Source organism: Pagrus pagrus (genome assembly GCF_965226575.1).
Source record: "Pagrus pagrus genome assembly, chromosome: 3".
Classification (NCBI taxonomy): domain Eukaryota; kingdom Metazoa; phylum Chordata; class Actinopteri; order Spariformes; family Sparidae; genus Pagrus; species Pagrus pagrus.
In genome coordinates, this window is record NC_140187.1 from 7,921,714 (window position 1) to 7,935,684 (window position 13,971).

General features: G+C 39.7%; 1 protein-coding gene across 3 annotated transcripts; it reads right to left on the minus strand.

The window, feature by feature from the left end:
* Positions 1-315: 315 nt before the first annotated feature.
* Positions 316-13,500, minus strand: phtf1 (putative homeodomain transcription factor 1). Of its 3 annotated transcripts, XM_084348442.1 has the most exons (17): positions 12,952-13,500; positions 12,597-12,719; positions 11,077-11,133; positions 10,910-10,979; positions 10,478-10,636; positions 8,715-8,895; positions 8,396-8,516; positions 7,370-7,567; positions 7,042-7,287; positions 6,670-6,798; positions 6,170-6,439; positions 4,593-4,724; positions 4,390-4,476; positions 3,997-4,152; positions 3,740-3,835; positions 2,929-3,054; positions 316-2,138 (listed from the first exon to the last, which is right to left on the minus strand). In XM_084348442.1, exons 2-17 carry the CDS (start codon positions 12,624-12,626, stop codon positions 2,118-2,120), a joined length of 2,079 nt encoding a protein of 692 aa, XP_084204568.1. In that variant the 5' UTR covers positions 12,627-12,719; positions 12,952-13,500; the 3' UTR covers positions 316-2,117. The 3 variants fall into 3 exon arrangements, with proteins under 3 accessions (XP_084204568.1, XP_084204570.1, XP_084204569.1); XM_084348444.1 differs by lacking the exons at positions 10,478-10,636; positions 10,910-10,979; positions 11,077-11,133; positions 12,597-12,719; positions 12,952-13,500 and adding an exon at positions 9,612-9,862; XM_084348443.1 differs by lacking the exons at positions 10,478-10,636; positions 10,910-10,979; positions 11,077-11,133; positions 12,597-12,719; positions 12,952-13,500 and adding an exon at positions 9,499-9,862.
* Positions 13,501-13,971: the final 471 nt, after the last annotated feature.

Consider the following 13,971-nt stretch of genomic DNA (forward strand, 5'->3'; position numbering starts at 1 on the left):
TAAAAAAACAGGCAAATTTGATGCCATCCATGAAAAACATTTATTTTCTTTAAAAGGTGCATTATGTAGTTTCATTGACTGACTTTTATTCATTTATGCCTAAACAAACTAAATAACTCTCTTTGTTAACTTAACTGCAGCATGAAGCTGTTACTTTGTTTATACTTGGCGGACCCTGCCACCTTTCTAGCTTCAAACAGTGCAAGAACAGCTTGTTTATTCAGTTATGGAAAAAAATAATATTTCCCAGTGTGTTTGACTTTCCTCTCCAAAAACAACATAGTGTCCCTTTAAACACAACAACACTCATTTTGCATAGTATTTTTTTTATTCACAATATGGTCCTCATTACAAAAGGCAGATAGTGGTCATGACATACAGGTACCATTACAAAATTAAGCGCTAAAACACAACCCCAAATAAATAAAGCCCACTTACAATCACAATATTTTCTCCTTAAACGGTACAAAAAGGTTTAAAGTGGAGTCTTATGACAATTCATTTAAAAAGGTGTCGTTTGTAAGAGATGACCAGAATTATTAGGCAGCATCACTGCTAACTGCTGCTAGCCTGAAACACATGATCAAGATATTTTTGCGTTTTGTTCTCCGACATAAAATACATCAGTGAATACCCCACGTTTAAGTTATAAAGCATTTGCGCCTCAGACAAGGCGGGTGCTAACAAGTGGCTGAATGAGACTCATCCACTTACTAGTCTGTCTTTACAGGTTCATTGCAAATTATTCAAACTCTAACTTTAAAACTTGTAGATTGATTAATTTATAGTTAAGTGTGTTAAGGAAAAGAAAAGTAAAACGTGTAGTGGTGGTGATGCTGTAGTCATGCGACTGTCATGTATAACATTAGATTTTTACTTGATTAATTTATGCTTCAAAATCATAAAAGAGGTGTTAAAATCATGTACGTATCATAAGTCGTTAGCAAGTAGCTCAGTTAGCCACGGAGCTAAGTCACCCTAGGTGACGGGAGTCTGCCTGCACTGCTACCTCGGATGGCGGGGGATTCACTGCCGATAACTGCGCTCAGCTAGACCCGAAATATTTTCACAGCTTCCAGGTAAATTGAGAATTTATTTCAACCAAACATTAGGTGATTGTGGAAAGACAGACCAAGACTTTTTAGGTGAGTTTTATTTAGTTTATGTCGAGCTTGAATGAAGAGTGTTTGACAAGTTAACGATTAACAATTACGACTGTCTTAGTCATTCAGACTGTGTATGGTTGAATTTTCCTGATTAGTTGAAAAAAAGCAAATGTTTTAAACATGTCCTTTCTTAACAATTAGTGATTTTATTTTGTTGATTCGTTAGTAGTGAACTCTCCTCTGCATACAACCCCCAGCTGAAACCACGGGGGCTATCAGATTATCAGGTTAGCATGCTAACTTCAGTCGACATTTCTGAAACACAATCCAAAGACATCTTTGAAATAACCTAACACTGTTGTTTCTTCACATTCTGGTGAAAATATTAGTTCATATTTTTTTTTACATTTTAAACTAAAATTCTGGCCATATCTTACAAATTGCCCCTTTAACACAGCCGGTCGCTCATTTGATTTGACTGAGCTTCATTTCCTGCCTTTAGAGAGCCCATAACCTGTTTTACAGTTAATTGTACTAATGTACTGATGATAAAACTAAAAGAAAAACTATCTACATCATCGTCTGCATTTAACTCATTTACATCTTTTCACTTTGTGTCCACACATCTGTACAAGTCACATGAGGAAATCTGGATGCCACAGAAGCCTGAAATGATCTCAGGCCTGAACTCACCGCTATATTTAACCACATACTGAGGAACATTCTGGGGTCAAAGGTTAGGCACTGGGTTAGAGGCGTGGCTGATGGAAACTGTGTGTTGCCACACCTGCTGAGGCGCCAGTAAAAGTGTGTGAGCGATTGTCAGAGCATCTCAGGCTTGTGAATGACTGTTGAAACTTAAGACACACAAGTTTCCGTCTGAAGGCACGGACAATGACTAATCTGTCAGTAGTTTTGCACTTTTTTTTTGTAGAGGAGAGGCTTTCTGCAGCAGACGAGGGGAGCATCCGGTCTCCAGTGTCCGACTGTTAGTGGTTTGCTGTTTTCACATTAAGACTTGATTTTCCACAGCTGGAATTTAAGAAAAAGAGAAAAGAAGACATATTACCCTCATCGCACCGACATCAGAAGAACACAAACACATAATGAAAGGAATTAGAGGTGCTTGTTGGCGTATATGTGAGCGTTGGAGACAGCCGTGCTAGCTGTTTACTCCTTCTTCCAGTCTTTATGCTAAGCTAGGCTAACAGCGCCCTCGTTCCAGCTACATACTTCTTTCAGACATAAAGTAGAACTTTTATTCTAACTCTCATCAAGAAGGCAAATGAGGCCATTTCTCATAATGTCCAACTATTATTTAAAACATTTCCTGCCTTAATTAAGGGCAGTGTACAGTACATGTAATTAAAGGCTCTCTTTAGATCATTGTCTTCATCAGTCATATCCTGGATTTTTAGCGTGAGGCCATCTTAAAGCAAGAAGCTACTTCTAAGATGTCCCTGCAGGCTACTTACAACCCAAACAGCTGGAGACGAAAATGCAACAATAAATGGAAAATTTCATAATTTGCATTTAAAGGAGACTAAAACCTTCAAAACAGCAGCATATCGAGTATTCAAAAGAGAGATTTTTCAATAACTGGATCCCACATTTCCCATTATGCAATTAACTGGTAAACACCCATGTTTGTTCTCTCCAGGTCCAAGCTAAATCTAACTTTAGAGCCACAGATGACATTAAACAACTGTTCTCACAGGCAGATCAGTGCTTTATATCAAGTGACGTGTCCTTTTCATCTATGTTGTTCTGTCGTCTTGCACCAAGGGGTTGTACTTTTGACATTTAGCGGAAAGACTCTCACTCTGATGTTGAAGCCCAACAGGTCGCTGACCACAGCAGACACAGCGGACAGGATGACCACCTTGGTGATGTTGTAGATCAGAGGGTTCACAGTCAGACCCAGCAGTCTGAATGGAGTATCCAGCTCCTGTGGGAGGTCAGAGAGGATATAATGTTATGATGACACGCAGCTTGAGGCAAGGAAATGGTCAGAGCCAGTATACTGTATATAATTTTGATTGCAACGAATTAATACGTAATACTTTTTGCTTCTTTTGGAGTATTTTTCTTCTGTTACACTGACATTGTAATGTGTTGTAGATGTGGTTTGAGACACAGTATCAATGAATTCTCATTATTCAAAGTTTATTAAAATTATTAGAAAAACTCTGCCCGTATCAAACTTTGACTGGATTCAAATACTTCAAATACACACATGCAAAATATTTTACACTTTGAAAACAACCCAATGTGAAAAGTTTTGGCTCTGCTGGTGGAAAACAGTATTTATTTATGATCTATAAGTATAGAATATTACTAGGATAAAAGAGTATTTGTACCACAGAACCACTGTCGATTAATCGATGAGTATTTTTTTAAAGAAATTCTCTGCTTCCAGCATCTTAAATATAAATATTTTCTTTTCTTTTTACACCTCTGTGGCAGTAAATCAAATATCTTTGGGTGGTGGACAAAATTTGAAACCCTCATCTTGGCCTTTGGGCAACACTGACTGAGATCTTGTCATGGTTTTATCACCAAACAATTAATTGTTTTATTGAGAAAATGTAGGAGGAGGAAATAAGGAAATGTAAGCAACATTTTAGGCTTACCTTCATCAGTTTCGTTGCAAGTTTCAAAACGTTGTTCACTATATTGAGTTCCTCTTTCTTGTTGGGCTTTTTCTCCATCTTGAGATACAAATTAATCTGCAAAATAGAACGGTTTTACATTTTTCTAAATCAAGACATAGTGATTCATTTAAACCTGCATTAAATGATACTGATTATGAAACAGCTGGTGGTGTTTCCTGTAGTGCTGAGCCCACTGAGAAATAACCAGCTGCTCCATGTGTTTTGCAGACGCTTACCTGCTCAGTGAGCAGCACTGAGGAGTTGCTGTATTTGCAGTTGGTCTCTGAGCCCAGCGTGGCCAGCCGCAGCAGATAGAGGATGAGGGAGGAGGCCCACACCATCATCTCCCAGTTCATCAGAGACTCGAGGAATGTCTTGTGGCTGTGTAGAAGCTGAGGAAGGGCATAAGCAACTCTATTTAAAGTCTCTGTTGCTGTGAAAATGAGGATAAAATATATCTTATCTGACCTCTCAGGCTTATCTTCACTCAGGTAATATGATTACATGTGACATGTTTGCTGCTGCCTTGCTGTTATTGCATCTCTATTCAACACTCACATTATTTGAACAAGGATATTAAATTTGTGCTCTCTAAGCAGATCAGATCTGTGCCAGCGGATATGACTGACCTGGGCACAAATGATGAATGAAATGGAAAGCGCCAACAGGAAGATAGTGGAGACGATGACGTCAACCGAGCGCTGCGGCCCTCGTCTCTGCAATGAACAAGGAAGTTAATGACGCACCACTGCAAACAAAAACAAGTCAATGACAACCCCCACAGTGGTGAAAACAATGTAAAGTAATTAAAGAACAGCAGCAGAATACAAACCCTGAGGAAAGAGCGTAGTGACAACCACATCTTTATGTTCTGGACTTTCTTCAGCCTGAAATGAGGGATCTCTGATTTCTTGGCCTTGCGTGCTGAAGTGATGTGGCTGAAGAACTTGGCAAACAGGAGTCTCTGTTGGGAGGAAACACGGACACACACTGTCAGAGGTACAAAGCACGAGGCAGAAATAAACAGTCCTGCAAAGCGTCTCGTGGGTGATTCTCGTACAGTTTGTAGACACCGCCTCTCAACTGCCACCAGAGGGAAGACCAGCATCAGTGTGGATGAAGTGGCATCTTACATAAAAAACCCATACAATTAATAATTCATGTTTTTTTTTTAACCCTAGATGTTGTTGCTGTGTCATACTGTATACTGTTCATTTCAGAAAAAGTGGTTTAAGTTTTTTGACACTATGTCCACACATTTTCTGTATTAACACTTTAAGGCAAATTTATAGTTAATTAAACTTTAGTTAATAGTTATTTCACTGTCAAGAAACAATTACATGCTTATAAACCATCTATTAAGCAATTGTTTTATTGTAAAATACTACCATGGAGTTTTAGGCTACTCCTTGAGCCATTTTAAAGCCTATATTTCTTACATTTAGCCGATTAGGACCAGACAGATAACCTGATGAAGGTCTTTGTTCCAAAATATTGTCATTAAAATTCACTCTTGACTGCAAGTGAGGTGAACAGTGTGCAGGAGTTTTTGTCCCGATTTTGTCTATCCACAGGTGTTACTCTGCTAATTTAGACCATTAAAAATTAAAAGTTACACCTAACAAGCTATTTGCAGTTCCTGTTTGCACTGTTACAATGACTACAGATAAACCATCACATGATTAGAACTGAAACTGAAGAAAACTTCCAAACAGGGTAACTCTGAGGAAGGAGCTGAAGTTATAAGGAAAATGTATATTTTTTGTTCAGCAATTTCTAAGATGGCTCTGGATGTTTATCTGTAGTGCATCTCCGATTCCAAAAAACATTAATGCCTGAATGCAATCACCTGCAAACGAACTGTTTACAGACAGTTTTACTAAGTGTTTCTGAGCCCATGTAGTAATTTCCTTTACACAACCATTCGTTTCACAAAGTGGTGAACCTTGCCCCATCCTTGCTTATGAAGCAAGCCTATCAGGGAAGCTCATTTTATACACAATCACGACACTATCACCTGATACAAATGAGCCTGTTTACCTGTGGAATGTAACAAACAGGCGTTTTTGGAGCATTCAACAACTTTCCCGGTCTTTTGCTGCTCTTGTCCCAACTTGTTTGAAACATGTTCAAATTCAGAAAAAGCATATATTCAAAAAAATCAATAAAGTTGATGAGGGTAAGCCTTCAATATACACAAAATTAGTTAGGGATATTGGGATATGGATGCATAAATGCGTGTGCATGGATGGAATGTGTCACATTATTATCATTAGGGAACAAAAATATTCACAAAACACAAATTTAGATATGTCACAGAATAAACAATCAAGTGAAACACTAAATACCCCAATATCCCTAACTCATTTTGAGTAGCGTTGATTCGAACAACACGATTTCAAAGCTCACCTGTTTGTACGTTCTCTCAGCCACACACATCATGAAGAAGAACAGTCCAGTGAGGCAGACTCTCTGCACCGTTGTGATGAGGAAAAAGGCATAGGCCCTGGCATCAGGAGGCCCCATCGCCATCTCTAGGAGCTCTGCAAGGGACAGGGAGCCGAGGCTCAACACGTCCAGATGTTGAGCCAGGCGGAAACCAAAGGGAAGCAGCGCCAGGGTGGCTGTCATCAGCCCACCAAGCACAAGGTAACCCATACCCTGCTCCACCAACTTCACCTGAGAACAAGAAACACGAGACAGGAGACATGTTATTATGATGCACCGTTTTTATGCTGCTCAAAGCTACAGCAGAAATACAGGGATAGTAAGATGTAATATAGTAAGTAAGTAAGTTTAAATACAACACTTTACATAGTACAATGGTTTGGCTTTAATCTTCTGTATTATGTAACTCCAAGCAATCTTTACCCACAAAATAAGACTAATATAAAGAGGATAATGTGTACCCGTGTGAGGATGATCCCACTGATCTCCAATACTGACATGTCTGCTTTCTTACACTCGCCCTGCTCCCATATTATGGCACTGACACGGTCCTTGGATGGGTGACATGCCTGAAGCCAAGACATCTGGTTCTGAAACAGACACAATTAATAACATCCAGTTTACTGCTCGTTTCCAATGTGGAATAAATGCAGCGATGACTTCTGCAATGGGCTTAAACTGGCAACAGATGTTTTTTGCCGTCTGCTAACAAGACACGAAATCTCCCGGGAAAATGCTGACTGGCAATGTATCAATATAGTTTACCAACATGTTGACTCTGGAAATTCTTTAATACAACACAAGATAAAAACAGTTGAGAAAGATTCTCTTACTCCGGTGATTCCCTGCTGTAGACTCTCATCGTCACTGCTCAGAGTGGTGGTTTGTGGGATTGTCATACCGGCGTTGTACCTCCCGTTCCCGTCACTGTCACTGCTCCCCGTCGAGGCGGTGTCAGGATCTTGGAGAAGCTCCTCCCACATTGTGTCGTCTGTGTCGGAGGCAGGACGAGAACTGACGTTCGGCCTGAGGCGCTCCACCTCTCGAGGCTTCGCCTTGATGGATGGCCCGCTCCCTTCCTGTTTCCATCAAACAACTTATGTAGCACATATCTAACTACAGCTTAATTACTGTACTGTAAACTCTGCAACAATTGTTTACCTGAAGTCTCAATGTGGGTTTGGGGTTAGGCTTTAGATTTCTCTTCCTAACAGAGGACACTAGGCCAGACGTCGGCAGGGTTGCAGCAGGGATTCTCTCCGGATGAGGTATTGGATGAGTTACTTCCACTAGTTGTACCCCTTCCTCTTCCTCACTGGAGAGCTCGTCGGATGCCCCAAATCCTGACTTCCTTTTGTTCTGTGAGAGAACATGAAGACACACATACATCTTAACAATGGCTACGTTTACCTGCACAGTAATTCTCCACTATTATTCACAATATGACAATATTCAGAATTTGATACAGGTCATGTAAACAGCATACTGCATTTGGTCCTTGTTCTGAATGTTGCAGTTTCCAGTTAAGACATGTGGGATATGCTGGTATTATTCTTGTGTAAGGAACAATCTCTGCACATGTATACAGTGCATTTGGAATATGCGCCTCAGTTGGGGTTTTTACAGCAGTTTGCGACACACGGCCTCTTGCCTGATTACGATCTGCTCTGCACGTTGCTTAGCCAACAGTTTGCATGGCTGGGGTAGACATACAAAGCCCGTTTGTCTGGCTGGATTTAGCAACACACCTACTTTGAAACATTATGAAAGACTTGGATATCAACAGGTTTGTGAATATGAGCAAATATCACAATGCTGACCTTTTCAAAAAGGTGGAAAGAATGAAAGAAGGTGGCACCACCGGTGGAATAAACTTATTTTAACACATCTACATTTTTCTGTGTTTAATAACATGTTAGGGCACATTAATATGAAATATCAGTAGATTATTCATTGTCATTAGCCACGTAAACAGCTTTATTATAGGAATACTGTCTTTTTCAGAATATAGACAAAAAACTGATTTTTTTGTGCATGTTAATTTAGTCACTGTATTCCACAATATGCTCGATGTGCTTTTATCGATGTTGGTGTCATGTGTCTCCTGTATCGATACAAATTCAAGTTTGTTCCCATTTTGATTCATACCACAGTTCTGATAGTGACAAGTGTGATGAGTGACTGTACCCTCCTCTCTTCGTTCCTGTATAATCGCTGGCTTTCTTCAAACTGCCAGGGCCCCTGCTGCTCAGTGTCCCCGCTGTCATTCTTTTCTTCTGATTTTTTCAGCCCTCTGCCCTTCCTCGGCCTGAAGGAGACAGAATAAAAATAGCATTCAGTAACAAGAGACTGTAGATACACAGCATTACAAAATGAGAGTATCACTGCGTAGAATAACTTCAGGTTGATTAAAGGTCTATCTGCATGCGTAATGTAATGTGCCAAGAGGTGAGAGTGTGTTGGTGAAGGCAAATGAGTGTGCAGTGCCTAACAATGAGACAACCACCTCCTCCTGCGCGCAGGGCTGGTGGTGCAGCTGGCAGCTGGACTGCCCGAGGGCCACCGGCTGGACTCGGTCGACACAATCTGGCAGTGAACGGTACCCAGCAGCAGCATCAGACACATGGGTCCAAACACCTCGCTGGCACTCGCCCCAGGGACCTCCAAGTACAGCACCACTGCTGCCACTGAGGGGAGCAAAACATTTGGCAACAGCAAACAAAACGGTCTCTTAGGGGAGCCATTATAACAGAATTCATGCTCACTAATGAGGTCTTTCTGTGGTGAGCAGCTGTGATTGGCTATATGTTTATTGTTGCACATAATTAAATGTACACTGTGACAATAGTGTGGCTAAATTTACAACATATCAACAACCATGTACTGTATTAATTTCTTTTAATGACTTTTAATGGGTTTGTCATTTTGTTTCAAATGGTAAGCAAAGTCAAAAGAGAAAATCCAAAAATCCTTCAGCATCCATCTGAAGGATTTTTACTAGAATTGCAGTAATGTTTTCATTGAAGAACGACACACACTCAGAATATTACTGTGCAGTAAAAGTCTTTTAAACAGGAGCCACAGTGTTTAAAGCGTGCAGACTCTCTTTCTACTTTGCAAGTTAGCTTTAAGACCATGACTTGGCGTGCGTGTCCTGTTTGTTAATATATTATAGCACCATATTTATCAATTCTAACTTTATTTAAAAAGGGATCTATGTAACAATTTCTAGCAACACTTTTTTAATGGCCATACGTGAGCAGATTGTAATGCAATGTGAAAAATGAGACCTTCCCATCTCCTGGTTGTCTATACAAGCCTGTGGACGATTTGCTGATCAGATGATGGGTCAGATTTTTGGCTACAGTCCAAAGGATGTCACTTTATGCACTTTTCCGAGTACCTTGTCTCAGTGCCTCTCTCTGCTAGTCCTCCAACATAAACTAATGACCGGCTTCCAGCACAGCACGTAAGTTTAGCAGCTATTAAAAGCAGTCTTTCCAAGATCAATCCTGGCATGAAGCACCTGAAAAACCAACCAGTCACTGGAGTTAAAAATTGACCAGGGTTCCAATGTTACATAGATATAATATATGAGGGTAATATTCTGATCAGGGCGTTGAAGATGAACAGATATTAGTGATTATTACATCTCTCAGACCGAGAAGGGCAACTGACCTTATCTTTGAGGAGGCAGTGCTGAGTATTGTAGCTGTCACCAGTAATAAATCTCAGGGCTGAGCTGTAGACACAATCTGTCTGAATGTCTGGAAGTTACGTCACCATAATCCAAAATAGCCAGAAAATTTAATTCAACAACCGCTTCCGACAGAACAAGGAACAATGAATTCATTTCTAAAGAAAAGGCCAATTTTCAGCAGCCCTGTCTATATGCGATCCTGACAATTGAGATTTTGAGATTACAATAATCTACATTTATTAATCTTAAGAAAACCATAAATTGAGTTTTATTTCCATTGAGTTTCATCTTGAGACTGATAACAGCTCCATCTTTGTGGATTTTAAAACACATGATTGATTGGTACAGTAAACATAGAAGAAGATGATGAACAGATTCTTCTAAAGCTCAAACAATAAGCAGAACTACATCTTCCATGAATATGAATGATGTCAAGACAACGCAGCAGGAGCTGGTTTACAATGTGCAGCCTGTTACTTGTACACTGGTTCTTGTCATTATGCAAATGTTTAAATTTTCATATTCAGGGCAGAGAGAAACTAACAACCCCACTGTGAACAGATGCTAACCTTGCATGAAGTACAGCATGAGGATGCATGAGGAGACGGACTTGGAGGTCACCTGGATCCACCACTGGAAGAAGAAGGGGAACAGCAGCACTCTGACCAGACCCTTCCGAGTCAGAGCCGTCCAGGGACTCTCTGGTTTGGCTTTGCTGAACGTTGATCCTGAGGGGAGGAATGAGAAAGTCTCTTACACAACTCCATTAAAACCAATAGAAATATGACTCTATAACTACTGTTTGTTACAGAAACTGAACATACAAACAAGGAAACAAGCCGAAGACAGGCAGAAATTACACAGGCTGGTGCGGTGCGTTCTTAAGAGGGAGGCAGAAATGTATTTGTTATTGTCTAACCGTTTGTATACAAGTGTAGTAAAAGTGTGTGTTCTGAAACAAACTAGCAACAGGTGGAGAACATCTCTTTATCGGCACACACCTCTTACTAAGTCGACATCGATGAGGTCTGGTTTGATGTGACCCGTCTTCCTTGGTTTGCTGTCCAAACCCTAGATAAATGGAGAGTAGTATTGTTCGATTGAACGGTAATGCACAACAAAGATAAGTAAATGTTTATTTCTTTACAAAAGTTTTTAGGTTCCTTACATTTAGATCCGTCTGCACCAGAGATTTCTCCCAGACTTGTTGATCATAGGCCCCGATCTGTGGCAACAACACAAATTGTATCAATCAATCAATCAATCAATCAATCAATCACCCTCATTTACAATGACATTGAGTCGAACAAAACAAAGCAGAGGAACAATGAGAAGAAATGCTGACAAAGTAAATGCAGTCCCATAAAAGGCTAGTAAAAACCCAAGGCCATTAAAAAACACTGGATCATTTGATGAAAATTCAAATAATGTAAAATAACATTCAAAATACAGTCATAAAATAGTAAAAAAGTCAGGAATAAAATAATTGAATGCAAATAAAATACAGTTATTTAAAACAGTTACAACTAGAGGTTGGAAGGCTGAAGATCAAATATGTGAAATGGCCAAAGGGTGTGAGAGTATTGATTTTAATTATGTGCTGTATTTTGTTCCAGGAGTCAGAGGCACTAAAATCAAGAGCAGTCCTTCCAAGTTTGGACCTAACATGTGGAACATATAGCATGAGCTACACAGTAGAGCGGTTCTGATAAAGCCCGTCTGAGAGATGAAGCATGTCTGACAGATAATGTGGTAGCTTTTCAGCAAGGGCTTTACAGATAAAAAAAAAAAAAGATACCAGTGAATATCACGTATTTTGGGTTTTTTTTTTGAGGGAAGACCACCCAACCTCATCATATAAAATACAACTATGTGTACCACTTTGGGGGGTCAAACTCAGTCAAACTGAAGTTGTTTATCTGAGCTTTATGGCTGTAAAGCCTGCTTCAAACAAACTGGGTAATTAAAATGAATGTATTTAAAAAAACTGTATAGGAACCACAGACATTTTCATCAAAATAGATCCACATAAACTTTTATAAATGACATTTAAAAAGGTAAAAGATTGGACTTAGTAGTGTAATAGTTCACCAGCAGAAAACCCTCTCTTTTGCGCTGCGCTGCTTTTCAGACGTGTCGACACATGACTCAATGCAAATCAGATGAAACGCCTCAGGGCTCATAAGGTGAATTAAAAACTGCCAGTGAATCACAATTCTGCTCTGATGACAGTCTTGAGCCCTGACAGGCTTTTAAATACGTCGATACATGTTTACACATCCGACTTAACCCACTTAACAGGTCAGAACTTGTTTGTGTACAAAGCAAAGAAAAACAGAGTTACAAAACAAAGAAAGGTAAACAGGAAAAAGGGGAAAAGGCTGCAGGATGACTGGGAAGAGGTTTCCGCTGATTGATTACAGTGTGCAATTAAATAAATTATTATATCTCAATCTGGAACTGGTGTATGTTTTCTTTTCTCTGACATATTTGCATTTATTTATATACAACTTATTAAAAACACAACCTTTATCAGTATCTTATTTAAGGAAAATCAACATCTATTTTCTGTGAATGAACTTCAGTTCTACATCAATCCCTTAAAATTGCACACGTCTAGTTGTTCCTGTGTAAACATCACAATATATCTCTTTAGAAACTAATTAAATGTGTGTCTTTTTGTCTCACCTTCTCTTGATACCAGGCTATTCTGGCCATTGTGATCCGATGCTGGAACCAGTGAAGGACTCAGGTCATTTCACAAAGAGCTCAGGACAGAGAGAGGACCGGGCAGAAATCCAGATTTGTTCACTAAACAACAAGGGACACGGACACACTGACTCTGACAGAAAAGCCACACGACTACAACAACGATTAACAGATGCAAACTGATTATAAAGTCGACTTTACACGAATTATTACAGACTTGTTTAGCAACTAACGCTAAACTAAATCTGCTGACGTTAAACTGAACAGTTGTAGCCGAGCACAGGCTACTGGCTAACAATAGCCGCCTGTTAGCAAGAGGACAACGTCAACTTACCTGAAATAAAACAGTCGATTTGGCACAAACTGGAGGACACCTTTAGTAATCATCACAAATTGTTCGTTAAATACTCGGTCATCACTTTCAGGGGCGTTGCAGCAGCGTCTTGTTGTCAGATTGCGCTGAGTTCACAACTAACGTTAGCTACGCGCTTTGCGTCAACGGCCGCTTTTCGACGCGCTTAACGACATGTAAACGCTACATTTATAAAGTTAACCTTCTCACCCAAACGTCTACTCGCCGATACTTTTATTTGAGGGGTTTTGAACTCCTCTAACTTCACTGTTGTTTAACATTTGGCTCGGTCTTCCGCTTCCCTTTTCCGGGATTTGTTGTGCTTGTGTGTGGTGTTTTTCTTCCCTATGCGCTGTCTCTCAGGCGGAGGTTGCGCTCGCTCAGGCTGCGTTGAGAGTCGTTTTCCGGAGATAAAACTGGCGCACAATAAACCGCTACCATTGTTCTTGAACCTTGAATCGACAATTTATGCTCTACATTTTGTAAATATTTGACTGATGAAGCTGGTCACATACTCGTAAAGAGAAAGCGCTACCTGACAGGCAAGTATGAGGACAAAAAATACCCCGTTGCATTTTCCTGAAGTTATTCCCAACATTTCAGCCAATCAGAGCGCAGCAAGCGAGGTAGAGAGAAGCGGTTGGAAATAATTATTATTTTAAATTATTAATTATTCTGCCGATTATTTTCACAATTAATTGTTTGATCTATTTCCTAAAGACCAAAGGGAAATCTTTAAATTCGGGACTGTAGACCATTTACAACATCAATCAACGTTATGTTTGACTATGTGCCAAAATAAACGTTTTAATCTTTTTAATCTCTTTTGTTAATTTCTTTTGTTAATTTTACATTGTTAATATAATCATCTAACTTCTAAAATATAATGTTGCATTGCTCCCTGAACAGCTGCACTCCCACGATGCCAAGATACAATTCTGGTGATGAAAAAAAAAAAAAAATCATAGTTTTTTCAATACATTGTACACATACATGGCGCCA

Excerpts from the sequence above, each read along its gene's own strand:
- phtf1 (XM_084348442.1), bottom strand. The coding sequence starts at position 12,626 with ATGGCCAGAATAGCCTGGTATCAAGAGAAG. Across the intron at positions 11,134-12,596 it reads TAGCCTGGTATCAAGAGAAG|ATCGGGGCCTATGATCAACA; the intron begins GTGAGACAAAAA and ends TTGTTGCCACAG. Across the intron at positions 8,896-10,477 it reads CATGCTGTACTTCATGCAAG|TGGCAGCAGTGGTGCTGTAC; the intron begins GTTAGCATCTGT and ends TGCTCCCCTCAG.